Source organism: Aegilops tauschii, chromosome 7, assembly GCF_002575655.3.
Source record: "Aegilops tauschii subsp. strangulata cultivar AL8/78 chromosome 7, Aet v6.0, whole genome shotgun sequence".
In the NCBI taxonomy this organism is placed as follows: domain Eukaryota; kingdom Viridiplantae; phylum Streptophyta; class Magnoliopsida; order Poales; family Poaceae; genus Aegilops; species Aegilops tauschii.
Genome location: NC_053041.3, coordinates 199,321,821 through 199,345,981, shown reverse-complemented (window position 1 = coordinate 199,345,981; position 24,161 = coordinate 199,321,821). Strand labels below are relative to the sequence as shown.

General features: G+C 48.4%; 1 protein-coding gene across 8 annotated transcripts; it reads left to right on the top strand.

Moving 5' to 3' along the window:
- The first annotated feature begins 1,508 nt into the window (after window positions 1-1,508).
- LOC109744059 (uncharacterized) lies at window positions 1,509-17,417 on the top strand. Of its 8 annotated transcripts, none has more exons than XR_012190273.1 (5): window positions 1,509-2,248; window positions 2,709-3,526; window positions 9,099-10,443; window positions 10,532-10,712; window positions 16,930-17,417. XR_012190273.1 is itself a non-coding variant. In XM_040394661.3 (5 exons), the coding sequence occupies exon 4, from the start codon at window positions 9,102-9,104 to the stop codon at window positions 10,410-10,412; it is 1,311 nt and encodes a 436-aa protein (XP_040250595.1). In that variant the 5' UTR covers window positions 1,511-2,248; window positions 2,709-3,526; window positions 5,190-5,944; window positions 9,099-9,101; the 3' UTR covers window positions 10,413-10,443; window positions 10,532-10,876. The 8 variants fall into 8 exon arrangements, 5 of the variants coding, with proteins under 5 accessions (XP_020158741.1, XP_040250594.1, XP_073361997.1 ...); XR_012190274.1 differs by lacking the exon at window positions 16,930-17,417 and adding an exon at window positions 10,825-10,876; XM_040394661.3 differs by lacking the exon at window positions 16,930-17,417 and adding an exon at window positions 5,190-5,944 and having other exon boundaries at window positions 1,511-2,248; window positions 10,532-10,876.
- The last annotated feature ends 6,744 nt before the right edge of the window (window positions 17,418-24,161 follow it).

Genomic DNA, 24,161 nt, shown 5'->3' with positions numbered 1-24,161 from the left:
CACTCCGTGTGACGGAGAGGTATCTCTGGGCCCACTCGGTAATGCATCATCATAATGAGCTCTATGTGACTAAGGCGTTAGTCACGGGATCATGCATTGCGGTACGAGTAAAGAGACTTGCCGGTAACGAGATTGAACAAGGTATTGGGATACCGACGATCGAATCTCGGGCAAGTAACATACCGATTGACAAAGGGAATTGCATACGGGATTGATTGAATCCTCGACACCGTGGTTCATCCGATGAGATCATCGTGGAACATGTGGGAGCCAACATGGGTATCCAGATCCGGCTGTTGGTTATTGACCGGAGAGGCGTCTCGGTCATGTCTGCATGTCTCCCGAACCCGTAGGGTCTACACACTTAAGGTTCGGTGACGCTAGGGTTGTAGAGATATGTGTATGCGGAAACCCGAAAGTTGTTCGGAGTCCCGGATGAGATCCCGGACGTCACGAGAGGTTCCGGAATGGTCCGGAGGTGAAGAATTATATATAGGAAGTCCAGTTTCGGCCACCGGGAAAGTTTCAGGGGTTACCGGTATTGTACCGGGACCACCGGAAGGGTCCCGGGGGTCCACCGGGTGGGGCCACCTATCCAGGAGGGCCCCGTGGGCTGAAAGTGGAAGGGAACCAGCCCCTAGTGGGCTGGGCGCCCCCCATGGGCCTCCCCCCATGCGCCTAGGGTTGCAAACCCTAGGGAGGGGAGGCTTCCCCCTTGCCTTGGGGGGCAAGGCAACCCCTTCCCCCCCTTTGGCCTCCGCCCCCCACCCTAGATGGGATCTCTAGGGCCGGCGCCCCCCCAGGGGGCCTATATAAAGGGGGGGGAGGGAGGGCAGCAACCTACAGCCTTGGGCGCCTCCCTCCTCCCCTGCAACACCTCTCTCTCTCTCTCGCAGAAGCTCGGCGAAGCCCTGCCGGAGACCCGCTACATCCACCACCACGCCGTCGTGCTGTTGGATCTCCATCAACCTCTCCTTCCCCCTTGCTGGATCAAGAAGGAGGAGACGTCGCTGCACCATACGTGTGTTGAACGCGGAGGTGCCATCCGTTCGGCACTCGGTCATCGGTGATTTGGATCACGGCGAGTACGACTCCGTCATCCACGTTCATTGGAACGCTTCCGCTCGCGATCTACAAGGGTATGTAGATGCACTCCCTTCCCCTCGTTGCTAGTACACTCCATAGATGCATCTTGGTGAGCGTAGGAAAATTTTAAAATTATGCTACGATTCCCAACAGTGGCATGCGCAGCAGGCAGTTGACGCGAGTCGTGTTAGGGCATGTACAATGGTGGCATCTCTACTCCTATAAAAATGCGAGTTGGTGATGATGGCGTGTCTGCCTTCACGTCATCTATGCCGTCCGATCGGCAATGTATGGCTGAGATCGAGACAAGCCATGTGCCACTTGCACTTTTACAAAAACACCCTCTGCTTGGACAAAATTTTAGAGCAGGGACAACCCATACAGTCTGGATGTTTCTCAGGTAAAAAAAACAGGCTGGAGTCCATTCTCCTCCTCTCGAAAAGGATAACGAGTCTTCTAGACCGCTCCCAAATTCCTCGCCACCGACCCTCCCCTCTCTTTCCCAATGACAGTCGGATTTGAATTGGGCGAGGATCCATCCCCACCCGAGCTCAGAGCTCCCGCAACATAGCCGCCGGTAGACAGAGCTCGGAGCTCCCGCAGCCATGGCTGCCCGTAAACAGGGCTCCGCCGTCTGGATCTCGCGTCACCGCTCTCCTCTGCTGCCTCTCGGACTTCCCTTGCTCTGGATCCAGTCCACCAAGAGCCCAGCCTCGCTGCCAAGTCCATTGCCGCCGCCTGCGTCCTATGTGCCGACAGCAAGCACCGCCGCATCTGTCCCCCTATGCATGGTGGGATGCGCCAGCCTGCCGGCCTGCCCCGCAGCCCCCTCGCCGACATGGGCCCGAGGCCCATGAGGTGAGGTAGCCGCCCCTCCTCGCATGGCGAGGCAGCTGGAGAAGTAGCTGCGGGACCAGAGGCTGCCGCAGGATGAGATACTGTGCTGCTGCTGTGTCTGGTGGTTGAAGAAGGGGTGTGCTGGGAAGAGGAGTTAGTGTTGAGAGGCTCGATCTGGAACAGGACAAGCTTGGGCTGCACTGGTGTGTTTGCTGCTGCTGAATTTTTCCGGGGCATTGCAGATGCGGAGGAGTTTTCCCGAGGCTATCTGCTTGTTCCCGGCCGCGCTGGTGTCAACTACCTCGAGCCACTATGACCACCCCCCGTAAGTCATGTGTTTCTCCTACCAGATCAAAAAAACGTCAACTTTTGGAGTATAGTTGTGTATCAGATCCGTTCATGATTTAAATTGTGGTCTCCTAAACATGTGATTTGTGAAACGTTTAGGAACGAATTGTTTGTTGATCTGCAAAGGGGGGTTCAATTAATTTTCAATTGTAGAATAAGGGAGAAGGGGGATTCAATTGATTTTCCTCCTCATGATCAAAAGAAAAAAAATCTTTGCCGTGATGATAGACGGGGTTCATGTTAATACACAGACTACTGTTAAGGGCATTAAAACTTATATCTGCTGTGAAATGGTCGTATATGCTTGATTAGGATATTTTCAAGTGTTGTAGGTGTAAGGCTGTGGGAAAACGTTTTCGTGGTCTAATTCTCCGGTCAATATATGGCACATCAGAATTTCTGGTCCACTAATGCCCCTCCATTCATTTCTAATATAGGGAACAATAAACAATTCTAGAGGAAAAGCACCCGACCTGTGAAACCTAGCGCCGCCAGTTTCCCTGCCCCGTCTTGCCGTCACCGGAGGGGCCGACCGACGAAGCTTGGCTGGCTCCCGGGATGGCGGCGGCGGGGCGCTTTTCGGGCTTGTGCGCGGCGCCGGTGAGCGCGGCGTTGGCCGCTGGATTGAGCGTAGTTCCCCACGTGGGCTGCTGGATCTGGCGGCGGCGGCTGCCTCGACGGAGATTGTGATTGTTCGTAGTAGAATGTATGCATGAGACATGAATCTTGGATTCAATATTTTTTCCTCGATGTATGGGCTTCCTCGAACTTTTTGTATATTGCACACAACACAACACATAAATTCATGGATACTAAATTTTTAAATGATTTGAACTCATGTTGTTTTCTATTCTATTATCATTGGTTCATCACTCTGAACCAAAATCAATTGTTGGAACTCTGGCATATATTGGTCCTAAAGTTATGCTGAAGAAAGAATATGACGCAAGCTATGATCCATCCTATTTGTGATTTAAACGGTCTGCTGCATACTCTGCCATCTACTGCATACTTAATTCTGTTTGCTCGGCCATAAAAGCCTTACTTGATTTCTGGATCTTCCATTCACCTTCCGTTGCCATGAGTGGTGAATGGTCTTGAGGAGTAATCATTTAGATACTATATGTTTTTTGCTCAAGCACTAATATTATGTCTTTGAACGGCCTATGCGTGGATGTGGGATAACCCTTTCTGTGATGTTGGTTGGTGCTTACCCTCTCGAGGATCCACAAGATCCAAAAAAAAGGAAATTCAGGTATGTTGCCAGTTGCTAAGTTTATCGACTCAAAAGTTGTAAGTTCTAGCCAAAAAACTAAATACTGAGCTCAAATTGCATAAAGTATTGGGTGTTCAGTACTGGATTTTAGGCTATGTTCATATCTCTAGAGTGCCGAGACCTTATCTCAGGGATGTTTTTTGGTAACACGATGTCGACATCGATAACAGCAGAGAGATAATATACGCCTTATAATCTTGTAATTATATGTGGAGAAGTAGTTGTGGTGTTCCTTCCACCTTTATGAATTAGTCTGTGAAGAGGTGAATAGTTAGGAGCCCCATGGAGCCAAACAAAGATTATGTTCAGGCTACAGATTATATTCATACTACAGCTTGAGTCTGAATTTGTGTCGATACATGAAAATGTCATGTGTGCCAAGAAAAGTATGTTTAGATGCACAACCAATTTTGGTGTGCATTTCTTATTTATTTATTTTTGAGTTGGACGTGTGCATTTCTAATTAGAAGTAGAAGAAGAAAGATGTGACATGGACTTCCTAAGATTACATACTCATCGTTGAATAGTATAGTTAGAAAAATAGTAATAAAATTCAAAAATCTTACTTCTTTTGGCGACAAATATGCTGGAGTGTGATGGTTTTGCGTCAGATTTCGTGAAGGAATAACATAAATGGTGGTCTGGACAAACGAAAATTGACTATTTTTAAAGCTTCTTGGAGCATTCATTTTGTTTAATTTTGTACAAAGCATCACAAGTATTTTTTTTCTTCATCAAATTTTGCACACAACCAAAAAAATGTAATTTTGTTGGGGAGCAGGATTGCACATCTCACAGAAGATAAAGATATCAATATGGTTAAAATATGGTTAGACATGAGACCTATTCGTGCATAGTTCAATCTTAACATGCATCTTGTTGTTCCGTGCAACGCACATCATCTTACTAGTATAGATACAGATGCTTCGTGATAAAAAGTAGTTTCAGGCATCTACATATATATGTTCTCCCCAATGCAAGCTACCACTAGTGGGCCTCATTAAGAAATAAAAAATAAAGACTCTAGTACACATGCATCTTTACTTTTCATTTAAACCTTTTCAACTTTTGTCACCGGACCACACTTTTTCTCTCCAAGCACCCGCCTCCTGAAGAGGATCCCGCTTCCTTATCCGAACCTACTTTATCTGATATCCGATCCTACATGACATGCGAGGCATCACCCTGAGGCTATGCATTGTACATGCCCTTATCAGCCGGTTGAGAGGAATGATCTTCCATATATACGCATGCTTACAGTTTCTTCGTGTCTACTACTCCCTCTTCCCAAATATATCTCTTTTTAAAGGTTCTAACAAGTGACTATATACAGAGCAAAATGAGTGAATCTACACATTCAAATACGTCTACATACATCCCTATGTTGTAGTTCATTTGAAATGTCTGAAAAGACCTATATTTAGCAACGGAGGGAGTATATGTTTGAATAAATGTATACTTGTGCTTTTATAATTTTCTTTCTTTCTAGTGACATTTAAGAACAGAAAAATACGTGAAAAAATAAGACCATACCCCATATTTTATAAATTTTAAGAGAAATATTATAGTCTATTTTTTAGTGGAACTTTTTTCCAAACAAATAGAAAGAAACATGGAACTAATTTATTTATTTTGACGACAGAAACGTGGGACTACGTCCTGGCAGTGCTTGTAGGATCGTCAGAAGGTGTGTGGATGTTTGCCTTCGGTGGATTTTGTGGGATTCGGTCGATATTTGTCTACAATGGATCCACGTGGATCCAGTCTTCGTCTGTCTACATTCGTGTGTCTTCAGTTTGCATCCTTCCGATCTATACTTTTCTTTATCGGTGGCGGTTGCTGTTCTGATGCGCTGGTCTTATGGGGCCTTAGCACGATAACTTTCCGACTATCTACCATAATAAGTTTTGCCCGACTTCGGAGAGGGAGTGGTGATGACGGCGGCGCGTCTTCGACTCGCTTCAGTGTTTGTAGTCGTCACTAGATGGTCTAACGATCTAGATATATATTTTCTAATTTTTGGTGTTCGTTGTACTGTCACGATTGAGGATGAATAGGTTGGAAGATTTCCTGTAAAAAAAGAACTATTTTAGGCAAAAATTAAAGGTGTTTTGTGTTTTCACGTTTACTACTCAACGGCAAGCCCAGCCCAATTCTCATGCCCTCGACCGAGCTACCTGACTCTCTCTCGGCCCTGGAACGGAAAAACAACTCTCTCCTCTGTCGAAAAAAAAGCTCACTCGCCCATATTTCAGGCACGGGCGCAACGAGGGCGCCCCAAGGCGGCGGCGGCGGCAACCACGACCCGCGCTCAGGCCGCGCATAGGCCCTGGGGTTGCTGTCCAACCGGCGGCGTGCCGGCTATTCCCCGCAGATCTACCGGCAACTAACGATCTGGTGAGTGAAATCTTCTGCTGCGTTCTTTTCTCCTAATTTAGGCATCCGGCAGTTTAGGAAATGGGGAGCGAATCTGCAACATGAAATCAGAATCTGGTTGCTGTCCAACCAATCTAGAGGATTGAGGGATTAGTAAAGGAAAAACCAGAATGGTCCAACTTCGTTCAACCTGTGTTAACGGAGAGCTAGTATTGGCGTGGTTTGTTGTGCTGTGCTCCCAGCAGAACCTATTTGCACTCTTTTCTTTTCTTTGCTTTGGCATCTGGCTATGTTTGAACCTCGAACTCGTTGTGTTGTCGGATGTTGGTGTGGTTGCTTTATAATCTAAGGCGTGGGAAATCCTTTTTCGTCAGTATTGGCGCGGTGAATCTTGTGAGGGATAGTTTCCCAAAAAAAAAAAGTGACATTTGTGTGGCCGGTCAACACATAAGCCAAAATGCATCCCTACAAGTTCTGTTGTACAGTACTAACTAAGTCAGTAGTCCCTCAGTTCCAAAATAATTAAGTTCTAGGATTTTCCAAATAAGTTTGACTGAGTCTATATAAAAATCTAGGATCTCAAATACATTTCATAATGAGACTAAGAGCATCTCCAGCCGTTCGCCGCCCCCCCCCCCTCCCCCTGCCAGGGGGCTTGAAATATCGCCGGCTGGGGGCGAACCGGCCTAAAATCGGCGTCGGGGCGTTTGGGTTCCCAGCCGTCGCCCCCGGGCGCCGATTTCGGCCCAATTTTGGCGCAAATTTGCCCACTTTAGGCCCAAATTTGGCCCACTATTGGCCCATATTCGCCGTGCTTCGGCGCAAATTCAACAGAAACTATTTTTTATCACATAGTTCATCATAGAAAATCAATAGAAATCAAATAGTTCAACAACAAATAGTTCAATACAAATTATATAGTTCAACAAATAAAAACTCATATTTCATCACACGTCGAGCTAGGCGTTGCCCTTGAGCCTCCATAGGTGCTCCACCAGATCCTGCTGCAGTTGTTGATGCACCAGTGGGTCTCGGATCTCTTGACGCATATTGAGGAAGGCCGTCTAGGTTGCCGGTAGGTGGTGATCAACTTGGGCAAGAGGACCTGCCTGTAATATGGTTCAGTGTCAAACACTGGCTCTTCCTGCTCGCTCTCAATGATCATGTTGTGTAAGATGACACAGCAAGTCATGATCTCCCACATTTGATCTTTTGACCAGGTCTGAGCGGGGTATTGGACAACAACAAATCGAGATTGGAGCACACCAAATGCCCGCTCGACATCCTTCCTGCAAGCCTCCTGAACCTTCGCAAAGTGGGAGTACTTGCCTCCTGGCACAGGGTTTGAGATAGTCTTCACAAATGTGGACCATCTCGGATAGATGCCATCTGCTAGGTAGTATCCCTTGTTGTAGTGTCGCCCATTGACCTCGAAGTTCACCGGAGGAGAATGACCTTCAACAAGCTTGGCAAAGACAGGGGAGCACTGCAATACGTTGATGTCATTGTGAGTTCCTGGCATACCAAAGAAGGAGTGCCAAATCCAGAGGTCGTGTGTGGCTACTGCCTCAAGTACGACACTGCAACCGCCTTTGGCGCCTTTGTACATCCCCTGCCAAGCAAATGGAAAGTTTTTCCATTTTCAATGCATGCAGTCGATGCTTTCAAGCATCCCAGGAAATACTCTTGCTACATTCTGTGCTAGGATCCGAGTAGTGTCTTCAGCATTGGGTGATCGCAAGTATTGCAGTCCAAACACTGCCAACACTGCCCTGCAGAACTTGTAGAAACACTCAATGGTCGTGGACTCGGCCATGCGCCCATAGTCTTCGAATGAATCACCGGGAGCTCTGTATGCAAGCATCCTCATAGCTGTCGTGCACTTCTGGAGTGAGGTGAATCCAAGTGTGCCGGTGCAATCCTTCTTGCACTTGAAGTAGCTGTCGAACTCCCGGATGGAATTCACAATCCTGAGGAAGAGCTTTCGGCTCATCCGATAATGGCACCGAAATACTTTGTCGCCGTGCAGTGGAGCGTCGGCGAAGTAGTCGGAGTAGAGCAAGCAATAGCCTTCCAGTCGATGCCTCTGCTTCGCCTTCAGCCGGCCCGGTGCCGAGCCACCTCGCCGCGGCTTTGCATTGCTCGCGAGCAGGCTGGCCAGGGCAGCGCCGGCCATGAGATGCTCTTTGTCCTGGGCGTCGGCATCGGCTTCCTCCTCCAGCAGCGCCGCGAGCGCCTCCTCGTCGTCTGAGTCCATGGCCGAGCAGATAGATCGCCGAACACCTGGCGGGCGTGGTAGGGGGGCAGCCGCCGATATCCCGCCCTGCGCGGCCGGAGCGCCGGAAAACTCGCCCAGGAACGAGGTGAGGATGCCGCGGCGGAACCCTCTCTCTTTTCCGGCGGGGGAATGGCCTATCTAGCGGTTGGGGGGGGGGGGTCGGCGCCGGGATCGGCAAGGCGGTGGGAGGGCGTGCGTGTGGGGGGGGGGATCTGGACGTGCAGCGGTGGGGGGGGGGGGGTCGGCGCCGGGATCGGCAAGGCGGCGGGAGGGCGTGCGTGCGGGGGGGGGGGGGGGGGAATCTGGACGTGCAGCGGTGGGGGGGGGTCGGCGCCGGGATCGGCAAGGCGGCGGGAGGGCGGGCGTGCGGGGGGGGGGGGGGGGGGGAATCTGGACGTAAAGATGCGTTTTCGCCTGACAATGGTGGCACAGACGCTCTTTTCCCTTCCGCCGGAGCCCCCAAGTGCCCCCCAGTGCGCTGGGTTCGGCTTGGGATCGCCGGGCCCAAAAACGGGCCGAGCTGGCGGATTTCGACGTCTTGGGGGCGCGACTGGGGGTTTTTTCGACGCCGGCGTGAAAAAAGTCGCCCTGGGGGCCTGTTGGGGGCGTGGCTGGAGATGCTCTAATAAAGTAAAATTGGTTTTGTAGATGTTGATATATCTTTATATATACTTGATCAAACTTAATGAAATTTGACTTGGATAATCCTAGAACTTCAATTGTTTTGAAACGGAGGAAGTACAATGCAATCAATCGCATAGGCGGCATGATATGCCGTCAGGGTGATACTGTTGCTTGCCTAAACATTTTGCAGTCTTCTATTTGGGTATCAAACTACACTGCTTTATCAAAAATGCTAGCTAACACACTCAACTCACAGGCTTCTTTTCTTTGCAGGAAATGAGGAATGTGAAAGCTAAAATGGCCACGCACGAAATGGAGCAAGACATTTCTCTGCAGCAAGGCGGCACCAGCCGTCGCCTATCCAGACGCCTCACTGATCCTGCCCAATCCACATGGGCATCACTGCACACAGATCTGCTCGACCTGATTGCCAGTCGGGTACTCGCCAGCGACCTTCTGGACTACGTCCGGTTCCGTGCAGTGTGCTTAGGATGGCGTGTCATGACTCCTTGCCCACGCGGTCGAGGTGTGGTCGACCCGTGCTTCCACCCACGTCAGTGGATGATGTTCCCAGAAGGTGACGGTCTGTACCCAGGCCACCCTGCACTACTTGGCTACGTACGCTTCTTCAACCTCTCTACCGGCACCTTCGTTCGCGTCCGACTCCCTTGCTTCAGAAACCACTCTGTGCTTGACTGCCCTGACGGCCTCCTTCTCCTGCGGGACAACAAGAGCACTGCCATCCGCCTCCTCCATCCCTTTACAGGCGACGTTGTCTTGTTCCCGCCTCTTTCCTCCATCTTCCCTCAGCTGGCCAAGTTAGGGTGCTTCATCAGTGACTCTGACAATATTCAGTACACCCGGTTTGTCCGCGGATCCGTGTCCGTCAATCTGGCTGGCACTGTCACCATGATGCTCGGGTTGGGTCGCCTTGATCGTGTGGCCTATGCATCCACAGGTGACCGGCAGTGGACTCCTACGAGCTGGAAAATGAAGCACTTGTACTCAGCATTGCCGTTAGGTGGCAGCCTCTATGTGGTGGATGGAGGGTGGGGTCTCGAGCCATCGCGCGTCCTGCGCATTGATCCTCCAGAAGATTCCAATCCCTCCTCATGGTCAGTGATACCACCGCAAATGGTCACCCAGTGTCCAGTGGAACTGTTGAGGAGTCCTGAGCTGGTAGAGTGCAACTCCGAGCTGCTTTTGGTTGGCTATGACAGTGAACACTCAAAGATTGTGCTTTTCCGAGTTGCTGATCTTCTAAATGGAGTCACCACCATCCAGCTGACAAGCATCGGTGACCAAGCCCTCTTCATCGGCGCCTGCAACATGGCTGTTAACTCCAAGTTCCTGCCATCCGTCCAGGGGAATTCCATCGCCATTGTCAATGAAATAGGTGGTGGTGTTATGGGCAGGGGAACTCTACCGCTATACGACCTGGGCAACAGTACCTGGTTGCAGGTGTTTGACGGAAACTTCGTCGATAGCCCCATGCCTAGGCCGTACAGCCTTGTCCTCCACGTCACAACCTGCTGCCACCGCCTTTTCTGGAACAGTGGGGACATCTTGTGTTTCAAACAAGGCTGAGCAGAGGAGTGAACTGCGGACTGGAGCATATGTAAGTGTAAACAGAATCTGCACCGATCAACTAGAGAGGGTTCTTTGCTTTTCTAGTGCTTACACCTGAAAGAGTCTTTGTTATGCAGGTTATCCCGTAGCTTTATCTGCATATATAACACAATGAGCCGAAGGTTCAGCCCATACCCATTTATGTTGTGCATCTACTTGTTCCTGTGTTATCCCAGTCCTGTGCTACTATCCCAAAATTGTCGTGCGCCCTTCAGCTTGGAGACCATGCTTTTATCGTAGTATATGCACTTTGAGAAGGTAATTATGCTTCTTTTTTGTTATATCAGATTAGAATCTAGCTTCATTAAGTGGTATTGATACATTATCTGTAGTGTTGAGTTAGCATTCTCGCTATTTGTTTTTTTGGAAGGCAAAAGTTGATGTTTCAGGTTTGGGTCTCAAATCCCTGAATCTGATTCGAGCCCATGCCTTGGTTGCTTCCTCCTCGTTGCAATCATTCTCTCTGCTTTGGTGAGCCCAAACAAGGAGACACACCACTCCTTTATCTCATGTACTTCCTCCGTTCCCAAATATAAGTCTTTCTAGAGATGTCAACAACTGACTACATACGGAGCAAAATAAGTGAATCTATACTCTAAAATATGTCTACATATATCCGTATGTTGTTGTCCATTTGAATGTCTAAAAAGACTTATATTTAGGAACGGAGGGAGTACTTCTGTACTGTTTAGTTCTCTTTGTTATGCATTGTCCGCTTATATACTGTTTTCTTCTAGCATATTTTCCATCAAGCTTGATAGAGTTCACGCTAACACCCCTGCTACGTACTTCCTCCGTCCCAAAATAACTGTCTGAAGCTTAGTACAATTTTATACTAGAGTTAGTACAAAGTTGAGACACTTATTTTGGGACGGAGGGAGTAGAATGTTGCAGTTGCTTGTGTTTTTTCCCTTTCTTTCTTAGAACTCGTTGATTTAGTCGCTTATTTTTTGTACTATAATTGCAATTGGAGGCTTTTTAGACCATGCACCGTAGTTAATTAGGGTCTAAATAAGATTTGTTTCCCACCTTTAAAACAATGTGACTTTACTTATTGAATGCTCACTAGTTCTACATGGCATGGCAAGAACCAGCATATAGTTTGAGTGGTTGTACCGCTAGCCCAAGATCAGAGTTAGGCACTAGTAGGAAAAGGGGTTTTTACCCCGGTTTGTAAGGGCCTTTTGTCCCGGTTTTCGAACCGGGACTAAAGGGTCGTTACTAAAGCCCTAACCCTTTAGTCCCGGTTCTTACACGAACCGGGACAGAAGGTCCTCCACGTGGCCGCTGCTGCCAGCCCAGGCAGGGGGGCCTTTGGTCCCGGTTGGTGCCACCAACCGGGACCAATAGGCAGGGCCTTTTGTCCCGGTTGGTGTCATCAACTGGGACCAATAGGCATCCACGCATCAGCATTTCAGGGACTGTGGTTTTTGTTTTTTTGAAGGGGGGTTGGGGGGTTAATTTAGGTGTTTCATATTATTGTGTTAGCTAGCTAATTAATAGAGAGAAGTGTCCTCTCTTATCTCCGTGCTTGGTCGACGCTACGTATTATATACGTATGGAGAGGACTAGACACGCTAGCTAGTAATCAAATGAAGGAAACAGAAGATCGTCATGAACATATGCATACAGAGAGAAGTGATATCGACCACCTCTCCTTCTCTGAGAGATTGGTCGAACAACAAGTTCTCGTATATCTATCCGACACTACCGGCTACATATATACAATAATTATCTCTTACAATACAATCTCCTAATTAAATTATAAGAACACAGGGTCCACATAGTATTCTCCGTTTTCAGCGATCACGTGGTCAAGGAAGAATGCCGCCAATTCCTCTTGAATTGCTCGCATACGATCTGGTGCTAGGAGTTCATCTCGCTTCCGAAACATCTAATTTTTTTTCTCGAATATGCATGAGTGTGCATATCATATATTAAAGAAGGGCAAAGCATGCCTCCACGATTACATCACACACAAGTACGGCCTTACAACCCGTACCCACTCCACTCAAACGCCCACAAGCCTACTCCTCCCTACACATCCATCGGTGTAACCCACCCAGGAACCCCTCTAGCTTACCTTTGAACAGACCCGCAGATGTCCATACCTCGCACTCAGATTTTACCCTGTCCATGAGCCTCTCCACCGACGGTACGCACCATCGAAAACAATTGCATTCCGATGCTTCCAAAGCTCCCACAGGACCAGCAACAGGAGAGTGTGTATGTCCTTGGCACGGAGGTCGGTGTCTCCTCTCTTAGCACATAGCCACTCCCCTAACTCATCCCCTTGATTTGGCCCCCATCCACGCTGACCCAGAGCCTCTCCAACCACTGCCCATACTGATCTAGCGAAGACGCATGTGAGCAGCACGTGGTTTAACGTTTCTGGCTCCTGATCACACAACGGGCAGGCAGATTGGTGCGGCAGCCCTCTCCTCGCCAGTCTATCTGAGGTCCAACACCTGTTCTTCAGGGCCAACCAGGCAAAGAAACGACATTGCGATGGTGCCCGACATTTCCAAGTCAGCTTCGCCGTGGGAACCACTTCCCGACCCCAAAACCTGGCTGCATACGCTGAGCGCACCGAGAACTTCCCACTCTCATCCCAGGACCATGTGAACTCATCTTGCTCTCCAGGCATTGGTTCCCACGCAGCGACTCTCGGCCAAAGCTGGAGGAACTGTTGCAACGCTGTGGCATCTAACTCTGGGCCGATGTCCAGCGCCCACTGCCCATTGACTGCTACCTGTCCCACTCTGCGATCCTGACGAACTCTCTTCGGAATCCTGCTGTACAAGTCTGGCACCACATCCTTTATCTTCAATCCATCTAGCCACCTATCCTCCCAGAACAGGGTGGATGCTCCATTCCGTGCACTGACCCTCAACGCAGCCTGACATACTTGCATGGACTCGGCCGACACCTGTATTTTGAACTCACTCCACGGCCTGCTCTCATCTGCACGAGCTAGCCAAGGCCAACGCGCCTGCATCGCCAGATTCATCCAACGCAAGTTGGGTATGCCAAGCCCACCCGCCCACTTGGGCGCACACACTGTCTCCCACGCTACGGCACAATTGCCACCATTGGCCTTCTCCTTGTTGCACCATAAGAATCCTCTGCACACTTTGTTCATTGCCGCGATCGTTTTCATTGGGAGCTCCAGAGCCATCATCGCATGTATCGGCATGGCACACAACACAGACAAGACAAGTGTCAGCCTTCCACTCTTTGGCATAAGTGCGGCCTTCCACTTAGGCAAGCGGCTCGCCATGCTATCCACCAGGTACTATAACTGCGCAGCAGACTGTTTCCTTAGAGCAAGAGGCAAACCAAGGTACTTGATCGGGAAGGACCCAATCGGGCATCCCAGCTCATCCGTGGCCAAAGCAATCTCCTCCTCCGTGCATCTAATCGGCACGGCCGCAGATTTCGTCATGTTAATGCGTAACCCGGAGGCCTCCCCGAACAAGGCAAGAATAGCCCTACAAGCTTCCAAATCCACCAGCCTAGGCTTGACGAACAAGACCACATCATCTGCATAGATCGACAGTCTGTGCTTCATACCTCTCGCCGCCAAAGGTTCCATCACTCCTCGGTCCACAGCTACCTCAAACATCCTCTGTAGCGGCTCCATGGTGAGAATGAACAACATAGGTGAGAGGGAGTCGCCTTGTCTCATCCCCTTGCAGTTGTAAATAATTTCCCCGGGTTCTCCATTTACCATCACTTTGGTAGATGATGTGGCTAATATTCCGCAAATCCACGCTCTCCACTTCGGGCCAAAACCTAGATGTTGCATTACTTCTAGCAAAAAAGGCCATTGCACAGAGTCAAAAGCCTAGAGATATCCAACTTGAGCAAAACCGCAGAACTCCGCAAGGCATGCAGCCGCCGTGCCATACATTGCACGAGCATGCAAAGACCTCCCCTTCACGAACGCGCTTTGATGAATCCCCACCAGGTTTGGGAGCTCCACCGCAAGCCTAGTTGAAAGAACCTTCTCAAAGATCTTGATAACTCCATGCACCAGATTTATCGGCCTGAAATCTCCCACCTCCAACGCACCTTCCTTCTTCGGCAGAAGAGACACGAGAGATTTATTGATAGCCGCCATTCCCCTCACATCTTCACGATACATGCAGTCCATGGCTTTCATGAAATCCGCCTTGATAATGTGCCAGCACACGACATAAAACCTCCCAGTAAAGCCATCTGGACCTGGTGCCTTATCCATGGGCATGGCCTTGACCACGCACTCCACCTCTTCCGTCGTGAAAGGCACCTCTAAGTGTAACAAGTCCCGGCGAGGAAGATCCAACTCATCCAGCATAAGCGTGTGCACCCGCTGTTCACAACTTCCAAAAGCCTGCCCATAGAAAGCATCCACTGCCGAGGCAACCTCCTCCTGGCCCGTATACAACCTGCCATTGTAACTAACCGAGCGCATCACATTCTTCCTTTGCCTATGACTGGCCTGCTGATGAAACAATCTTGTGTTTCCATCCCCTTCCTTTAGATGCAACAATCTCGACCGCTGTCTTGCAATTGACCGTTCCAACGCACATAGGCCCAAGAGTTTCTGTTTCAACGTCCTTCTCAGCTCCCTTTCCATGGCCGAGAGAGCCCTAGAATCCATAGCCACATCCAGCCTCAAGATCACCTCCATGGCAATGGCGATCTGCAACTTGACATTGCCAATCCAACGGTCACTCCAACTCTGCAAAGCTTTTGCCGTGGCCCTCAGCTTGTTGTGTAGCGTGGCATAATCATTAGACGCCGCCGGTGTTGAGACCCAAGCCCTCTGCACAGTCTCCATAAAGCCTGGCGCCTTGACCCAAAATGCTTCAAACTTGAAGCGTTTATGCAACCCAATCTCCACATTCATATCTAACATCAGTGGGCAATGATCCGAGATCGCCGTCCCAAGAGCAGATAAGAAACAAGCCGGAAACGCGACATCCCACTCATTAGAAACAAAGACGTGATCAATCTTCTCCATGGTTGCATTCTGCCTCTCATTTGACCATGTGTACCGTCGCCCATTCAGGTACAACTCCTTCATTTCCAGCCTATTTAGCCTTGACCGAAATCTTGCCAACATCCTTCTATTAATGAGGTCATTGCTCTTATCCTCCTGCCTCGCAATTAAGTTAAAGTCACCCGCTATCAGCCATGGCCCTGCATGTAATTCCCTGATGTCCGCGAGTTCTTGTAAAAATTCCACTTTGGCCCCGTTATCTTGAGGACCATACACACACGTCATCCACCACTCCGCAGCACCCGACGACTTCACTAATGCCGTGAGCGAGTTACTTTGGTAGTGTGGATTGGATACCCTTGTTACCGCCTCATCCCAGGCCAGTAGGATTCCACCCCGCGTTCCCACCGCCGGTACGTAGTAGAAGTTGCAAAATTTATTCCCAAGACATTGTTGTACAACTGGAATAATCATCTCCTGCAGCTTGGTCTCCTGCAGGCATATGATGCCAGGATTCGCCGCAAGAACTACTTGATGCACAACATTCCTACGTGCGGGGGCATTCAGTCCTCTCACATTCCACACGAGCACTTTCATGGGCAGCGAACACATTGCGACATCCTACACAACCACCCGAGCCCACCACTTAGGCCGCCATGGCCTCCACATGAGACACATCCAGAGCAGGCGCCGCCGGCGACTCCCATCCAAATAGAGCCAGCACGGCCGCAATATGCACATCCGATAGTGGGCGAGAAAACAGCTCCACGTACATGCTGAGTGCATCATCTGAAATTGCTTTCCCCTCATTGGCCAAGCAGAGCCTCCGAATGAGCACCTGCTGCGGCTTAGATGCTCCATGCCTTGCAATCCTTGCGCTCCTCCTAGGAGTGATATCTAGCTTCCTCTTCTTCCGAGGCTTCCGAGCATGCACCTCCAAAGTACGTGACTCTGGCCTCGTCAAAATGGGTGCCAAGGACTTGCACATACTCTCACACATGCGCACCACCTCTTCATGCCCATCCCTCTCCTGACTAACCACCACGGGCGTGCAACATCTAATTTGATCATGAAACATCTAATTTGAAGAAGGGGGTCAATACATATATATATATATATATATATATATATATATATATATATATATATATATATATATATATATATATATATATATATATATATGAATAAATGAAACTCAACACAAATGATGGTAATAAAATAAAATTATGAATATTATTGCTTACGCACTTCATATTGTTCGTCAGAGTAGCCCCGCTCACAGGTCGTGTAGCGGATGGACTCGCAAACGTAGTATCCACAGTAATTATTCCCGGGTTCCTGCCACAACCACTTTACAAGAAATAGAGGTCAATCAAACTGATAAGCAAGCATGCTAAATGGTATTGATGAAACTAGCGCTTGAATCACTAGGAGATGCGCGGAACATGCTACTATAGTACTTACTTTCGGGTGCTTAAATTGCAGCTTCTTCGGCAGTCCCGGAGCTTTTGTGGTGAATTTTCTCCAAACCCTGCCAGACAAAGAAAACAATTACTTGATATCAGGAAATGAACAAAGTTGCTGATATGGTGGATAATGATCGATTTAACTTACTTCTCGAGCATTTGAGTCATGTTCGCATAGTCCTGGGGATCTTTTCGTCTCGAGTCTAAGACCGTTACTACTCCCTGCTCAAGCTTAATCTCTAGGAGAATATAGTGGAAGCTGCGCATGCATGCATAAGTCATCAATTACATTACCATAACCTAGACTAATAAGGGAAACCGAATATGCACAAGACAGTAACACTTTTACTTGAAGTTGTAAGGAAAGAGTATTATATCTTTGTTTTGATTTAATACCAACGATCGTAGCAAGTTGGCCTCGGCTTCTTTGGCATGTTTTTCAACCGTATATGCATCTATGAGATTTGTGTTAATGAACCCAATATCATCGATTTGTCTTTTCTTCAATTCGGCGATCTTCAATCTGCATAATATAGTGAGGATAATTATAAATACATGCAATGAAAGAGCTGACCTATATAGAGAGACTTAATGACAGAAGTAGTACTACTTACAGACAGTAGCAAGTGATCGTTGTTTTATCGAGGGCCTTTTGATTGTAAAACTGGAAGAAATCCTCAAATGTAACATTCAGCAGTTCAATTCCAACGAGGTCATGCTCCGGTTTAACTCTCAGCGTCAAAGTACTCATCCCATCAGACTCTCTGCAGGTTTTCATGTACCAATCATGTAATCTTCGCATCATCGTTGTTAGAGATCTTTCATCTTTGACGAGAGGCTTCCCGTAATGGTATTTGTGTTCGTTCACCTCCATGATTTCATAATGTACATCGTCGGGCAGGTAATCTCCAAGATTGCTATAACCGGCCACCATCCTCGGATCATTAGCGACGATGTCTTTTGACACCTTGAGCGGGAGGCATGATTGGTTCGCTTGTTCGCCGAGCTGGGCAATTTTTTTCCCAGCTCGTCGTTCTTTTAACCTTTGATCACTGACAGTACTTCCCGACCGCTCCGCTTCGGCATATGTCTTTGCAAGAATGCGCTCATAGTTGCCTCTCGGCGGAGACTTTGGTGGTTTTGTCAGGGCAGCCAGAGTGCGCTTTGCTTTCACCGGATCTACCTTCTCCTCCAGAGGTGGATGTTTCTTTGCTTTCACCCCTTCAAAGAAGTTTGTCACTTCAGCTCGCACGATCTTCCTGGTTTCCTCCTCGGTCCTCTCATATGGTAACTTCTCTGGAGTCTTGAGAGAAGGACCGAATCTGTATTGCCTCCCGCCTCTGGCAGCTGTACTGCTAGACGCCGGCAGAGCAGACGGAGCGGCTGCGGCTGTCTTCTTTTCTTGCTTACGAGGCGGAGGAGAAGGACTACGACGCGCCGGAGCAGCCGGAGCGGCGGCGGGTCTCTTCCGCCCTTGCTGACGAGGCGGAGAAGGAGGAGGTTGGCTGCTCTGGCGCGCAGGCGGAGAAGGAGGCGGAGTGCCGCCACGCGCCGGAGAAGGAGGCTGAGTGCCCTGATCACTCGCCGGAGGAGGAGGCGGAGGAGGAGGCGGAGTGCCGCCACGCGCCGGAGAAAGAGACTGAGTGCCCTGATCACTCGCCGGAGGAGGAGGCGGAGTGCCCTTACTCGCCGGAGCCGTCCAGTTCGGAAGGTTGATGAGCTCCTTCCGCCATAGGCACGGAGCCTTCAGAGCTAAACCCAGTCGAGTCTCCCCTTCACCGGTAGGGTGGTCAAGCTGGAGGTCCTCAAATCCCTCCGTTATTTCATCCACCATCACCCTAGCATATCCTTCTGGAATCGACCGGCAGTGGTAGGTTGCGCCGGGTTCAGGAGGTAAAACAGAGCCAACAGCCGCGTTGACTTTGATGTTCTGCCATTGCGCCATAAGGTGGCAATGTTGAGACTCCGTGATAGCATCCACGGGGTAGCTAGCAGGAGCCGTTAAGACATGCTCCAGCTGAAGCAGCTCGGTGGAAGCCACGCTGCTTCTCCGCTGAGATGGCGGGGTAGCTTCGGGGGTAGTTTTGGCATGTCGATTGCTGTCTCGTTCCTCTAGCGCTTGAACCCTTTCGTGCAGCTTCTGAATTTGGGTCTGCTCCATTTTTTTCCTCCTCTCCTGGCTTTTGTAACCGCCTGCGTCCGGAAAACCAGCCTTCCACGGAACGGAGCCTGGCGTGCCTCGTGTCCGTCCAGGGTGCTCAGGATTCCCGAGGGCCATTGTGAGCTCGTCGTTCTCTCTGTCTGGAACGAACGTCCCTTTCTGCGCTGCATCGATATATTGCTGAATCTTCTTGACTGGTATTCTCAAAAGCTCATTCGTCCAAACGCACCTCCCTGATACAGGGTCCAAGGTTCCGCCAGCCCCGAAGAACCAAGTCCGGCAACGGTCTGTCCAGTTCATTGTCTGTGGTTCGATCCCTTTTTCAAGCAGATCATTCTCAGCCTTGGCCCACTTAGGCCGGGCTTTGAGGTAGCCACCTGACCCCGTGCGATGGTGAAGCTTCTTCTTCGCAGCATTCTTCTTGTTTGTCGCTGACATCTTCTTACTCTTTTCCGATGTCTTGTGGGCCACAAATGCGGGCCAGTGATCTCTGATCTTCTAATACCGGCCGATGAATTCTGGTGTCTCTTCTTTGTCGACAAATGTTTTCAGCTCATTCTTCCACCTCCTGAATAGGTCTGCCATCTTCTTAAGAGCATGAGACTTGATTAATTGCTCTTTAACTGGCTTCTCCGGATCCTCCTCTGGCGGTAGGGTGAAATTTGCCTTCGGCTCAGTCCAAAGATCATCTTTCTGCATATCATTGACATAAGACACCTCAGGGTCTTCCTTCTTAGGCTTATACCATTGCTGGATGCTGATCGGGATCTTGTCCCTAACTAGAACCCCGCATTGAGCAACAAATGCATCCTTTGTCCGGATGGGTTCAATCGGTTGGCCGTCGCGCGCGATTGCTGTGATCTCAAACCTTTCATCCGAGCGCAACTTTCTCTTCGGGCCTCGTCTCTTTACAGCAGTTGTGCTCGATCCGGAGGGTTAGAAAAAAGAAGAAAGACGAGTGTTAATTAATATGTGTACATACCAAAATAATGAATGCATCAATTAGCTAGTCAGCACAGGCTTAACTAATATATTTACCTGGCCAGACTCTGTTCGGTCACCGGAGCCGTCACCACGGGCTCCTTCTTGCACCAGCATTGGGTCACCGGAGCCATCATAATCATGTCTTTCCTCCTCCACTCTTCGATCATCGTAGCCTGCTTCTTCACCCTGTTCTTTCAGACCATCATTGTCGTTAAGATACGACAAGATATCACCTCCGACTAAGATTATGTCCCCCAACACCTCTTCTGCTTGCTCGTCTCGTCCGTGCTCCATTGTTTCTGCAAATATTACAACATGGCAACTATTACAAACATGACAGCAGGTGGTTAGTGCAAACGTAGACCTAGCTTATTCCGGGTTTGGGGTGGCCTCGGCAACGCTTCAAGGGTAGGGGCGCGACGAGAGGGGGTAGGAGACCGACATCGTTTTTTCTAGGGTTTGGGTGTCCTCGAGAGTTTTGGTCGAGCGAGAGGGCCGGGGGTGCTCCCGTGGTATAAGTTATCACGGTCGAGAGGGGTATAAATATCGACCGTCCATCATGTCGAAGTTATCTGGGAGGGAGTTATATATATCGACAACGACGACATACATACATGGGAAAATAATGTTATCGGGGAGGGGTATATCGACCCCCCACGTGTTGAAGTTATCGGGAGGGGGTTGTATCGACAACGACGACATACGTACATGGGAAAATAATATTATCGGGGAGGGGGTATATCGACCCCCCCTCGTGTTGAAGTTATCGGGAGAGGGGTATATCGACGACGACAGACCCGATAAAACATAAGAAAACGAAGAAGAAATAAAAAGAGGAGAAGAAGAAAAGAAATAGAGGAGAAGATCGAAGAAAAAAAAGGAGAAGAAGAAAGGAATAGAGGAGAGAAGAAGAAAAAATAGAAAATTCTATTTTTTCTTCTTCTCTTCTATTGCTTTCTTCTTCTCCTCTTCTTTTTCTTCTTTTTTCCTCTTCTTATTTATTTCTCCTCTTCTTCCTCTCCTCTTCTTCTCCTTTCTTCCTCTTCTTATTTTCCTTTTTCCTCTCATTCATAAAAAAATGTTCAAATAGAAAATTTCGAAAAAAGTAAAAGTTTTGCCTAATGCATTGTTCATATGAATATACAAACATTTGCATATTCTACAATAATTAATATCACCAAAAAAATCTATGAACAGAAAAAAATCCTAACTTTTCTAAAAATCTATCTTTTGCATATATACATGAACATATATATACACAGAGAACATATATACATACATATACTCATACATGAACATATCATCATATATATAAAAAAACAAGCATATATATGAAAAAAACAAGCATATATATGAAAAAAGGGCGCCGGCCGGACCAAGGTGAGGAGGACCGCGGGGTCGGCGGCGAGGATGGCGACGGGGCAGTGGGCGCGCGCTCGGGGTAGGGGCGACGGCGACGACGGGGACGGGCCGGGGCGGCGCGTGTCGGGGCAGGGGCGCGGCTGACGGCGAGGGCGCGAGCAACGGCGACGACGGGCACGGGCGACGGCGACGGCGACGGCGGGGGCGGCGGGCGGCGTCGGGGCGGCGTCGGGGCAGCCTGGCGGCGTCAGCGTCGTCGGGGCAAACTGGAGATGAACTCTGAAAAATTTCCTAAGTGTTTGCTTATATAACAAAGCCTTTAGTCCCGGTTCGTGGCACCAACCGGGACTAAAGGTAGGCATTAGTCCCGGTTGGTGCCACCAACCGGGACCAAAGCCCTCTTTTCAGCAGCCCAAAGGGCGGGAAGCGGCGGCCTTTGGTCCTGGTTGGTGGCACCAACCGGGACTAAAGGGGGGGCATTGGTCCCGGTTGGTGCCACGAACCGGTACCAACGCACTCCTTTAGTCCCGGTTGGTGGCACCAACCGGGACCAAAGGCCTCTTGCTGCCCGCGTCGCGGCCAAAAGTTTAGTCCCACCTCGCTAGCCGAGGGGCGCCCGCACCAGTTTAAAAGCCCCGGCGCGGCTGCTGTCTCGAACTCCTCTCTATAGCAGGCTTCTGGGCCTAACTTTGGCTCGCTGCCCGTTGAGCCTTCTAGCCCTTCTGGGCCTATATTTGTAAACCCGAGGGTTGGAAGGCCCAGCGGGCAGCGCCCCAACAATTTTTTTGCTGTATTTAGTTTTTTTGTTTTCTTTTTTTCTTTATTTATTTTGTTTTGTTTCTACTTACAACAAAAAACTTATTTATTTTATTTTATTTTGTTTCTAATTACTTATTTATTTTACTTTATGATAATTCTTTTTGCTTTTAAAGTTTCTATCAAAAAAAGTTCTTTATGAAAATTCTTTTTGCTGTATTTAGTTTTTTTGTTTTCTTTTTTGCTTTATTTATTTTGTTTTGTTTCTACTTACAACAAAAAACTTTTTTATTTTATTTTATTTTGTTTCTAATTACTTATTTATTTTACTTTATGATAATTCTTTTTGCTATTAAAGTTTCTGTCAAAAAAAGTTCTTTATGAAAATTCTTTTTGCTTTTAATGATTTTGAACAGAAAATACTTCGATAATTTTAGTTGCATCAATTTTATATGATTTTAGTTTCAATAATACTAGAGGTTTCTTATAATGCTTTGAACAGAAAATACTTTGTTAATTTTAGTTTCATAAATTTTATTAAAGTTTATTTTATTTTGTCGTAACACAAGAAGTCCGGAGTTGTAATAAGTTATTAAAAATAAAAAAGATGCGCAATGCTCGTTGATTTGCTTCAAGCCTTTCGGAATAGTGTAGACTGCACTGCACATAGCTCCATGCAGTCTACCTTATTCCTCAAGGCTTGAAGCTAAGCAACGTGAGCATTGCGCCTCTTCTTCATCGTCTCTGCACTCAGGGCTTATAAACCGCTCCTAGTGCCTCTCAGCTAGCGAGGTGGGACTAAAAAACTGCTTAGTAAGAAACTCTAGTACTGGTTCGTGCCACGAACCGGTACTAAAGGTGCTCGTGGGGCCACAGCCTCATTAGTACCGGTTCGTGGCACCAACCGGGACCAAAGGGTGGAATTGGTCCCGGTTCGTGCCACCAACCGGGACCAATGGCCTTGCACAGCGGCGTGGTGGTGGGAGTTTAGTCCCACCTCGCTAGCTGAGAGAGAGCCGCACCTGTTTATAAGGTGAGATGCGCCTGAGCTGTCGAGCTCCTCTCTAAAGCAGGCTTACGGGCCTAACCTCTCTGTACATGCCTGTGGGCCTACTGGGCCTTCTGCGGGCCTGAATCCTGGCCCATGGATGGGTTCTAATCGTATTCAGGCCGTGGTGGCCCAGTAGGTAGCATAATTTTTAATTTTTGGCCTGTTATTTTTCATGCATTTACTAATTATTTTGAGCTATAAGACCCTAAAATTGAAAAGCATTTTAAATGAACTCTGAAAAGGTTGAAAGTTGGCATGGTATCATCATTTTATCCACATAGCATGTGCAAGAAAGTTGATAGGGTTACGGCAAAAACTAGATGCACTTCGTGTATAAAACGGACAATGGTATCATACTCATCTGTTACAAAGTTGGCATGGTATCATCATAATAGTTGCGGGAGAAAGTCTTCACTTTTTCTTCGCTTGTGTCATTTGCTTATTGCGCCGTAACCATGGATAATCTTCATCGTTTATCAGGATGCTTGGGTCAGCCTTGACTTTGAAGGAAGGAATTTCATGAAACTTTTCATAATCTTCAGACATGTCTGTCTTGCCCTCCACTCCCACAATGTCCCTTTTTCCTGAAAGAACTATGTGGCGCTTTGGCTCATCGTATGATGTATTCGCTTCCTTATCTTTTCTTTTTCTCGGTCTGGTAGACATGTCCTTCACATAGATAACCTGTGCCACATCATTGGCTAGGACAAATGGTTCGTCAGTGTACCCAAGATTGTTCAGATCCACTGTTGTCATTTCGTACTGTGGGTCTACCTGTACCCCGTCTCCTGACAGATTGACCCATTTGCACTTAAACAAAGGGACCTTAAAATCATGTCCGTAGTCAAGTTCCCATATGTCCATTATGTAACCATAATATGTGTCCTTTCCCCTCTCGGTTGCTGCATCAAAGCGGACACCGCTGTTTTGGTTGGTG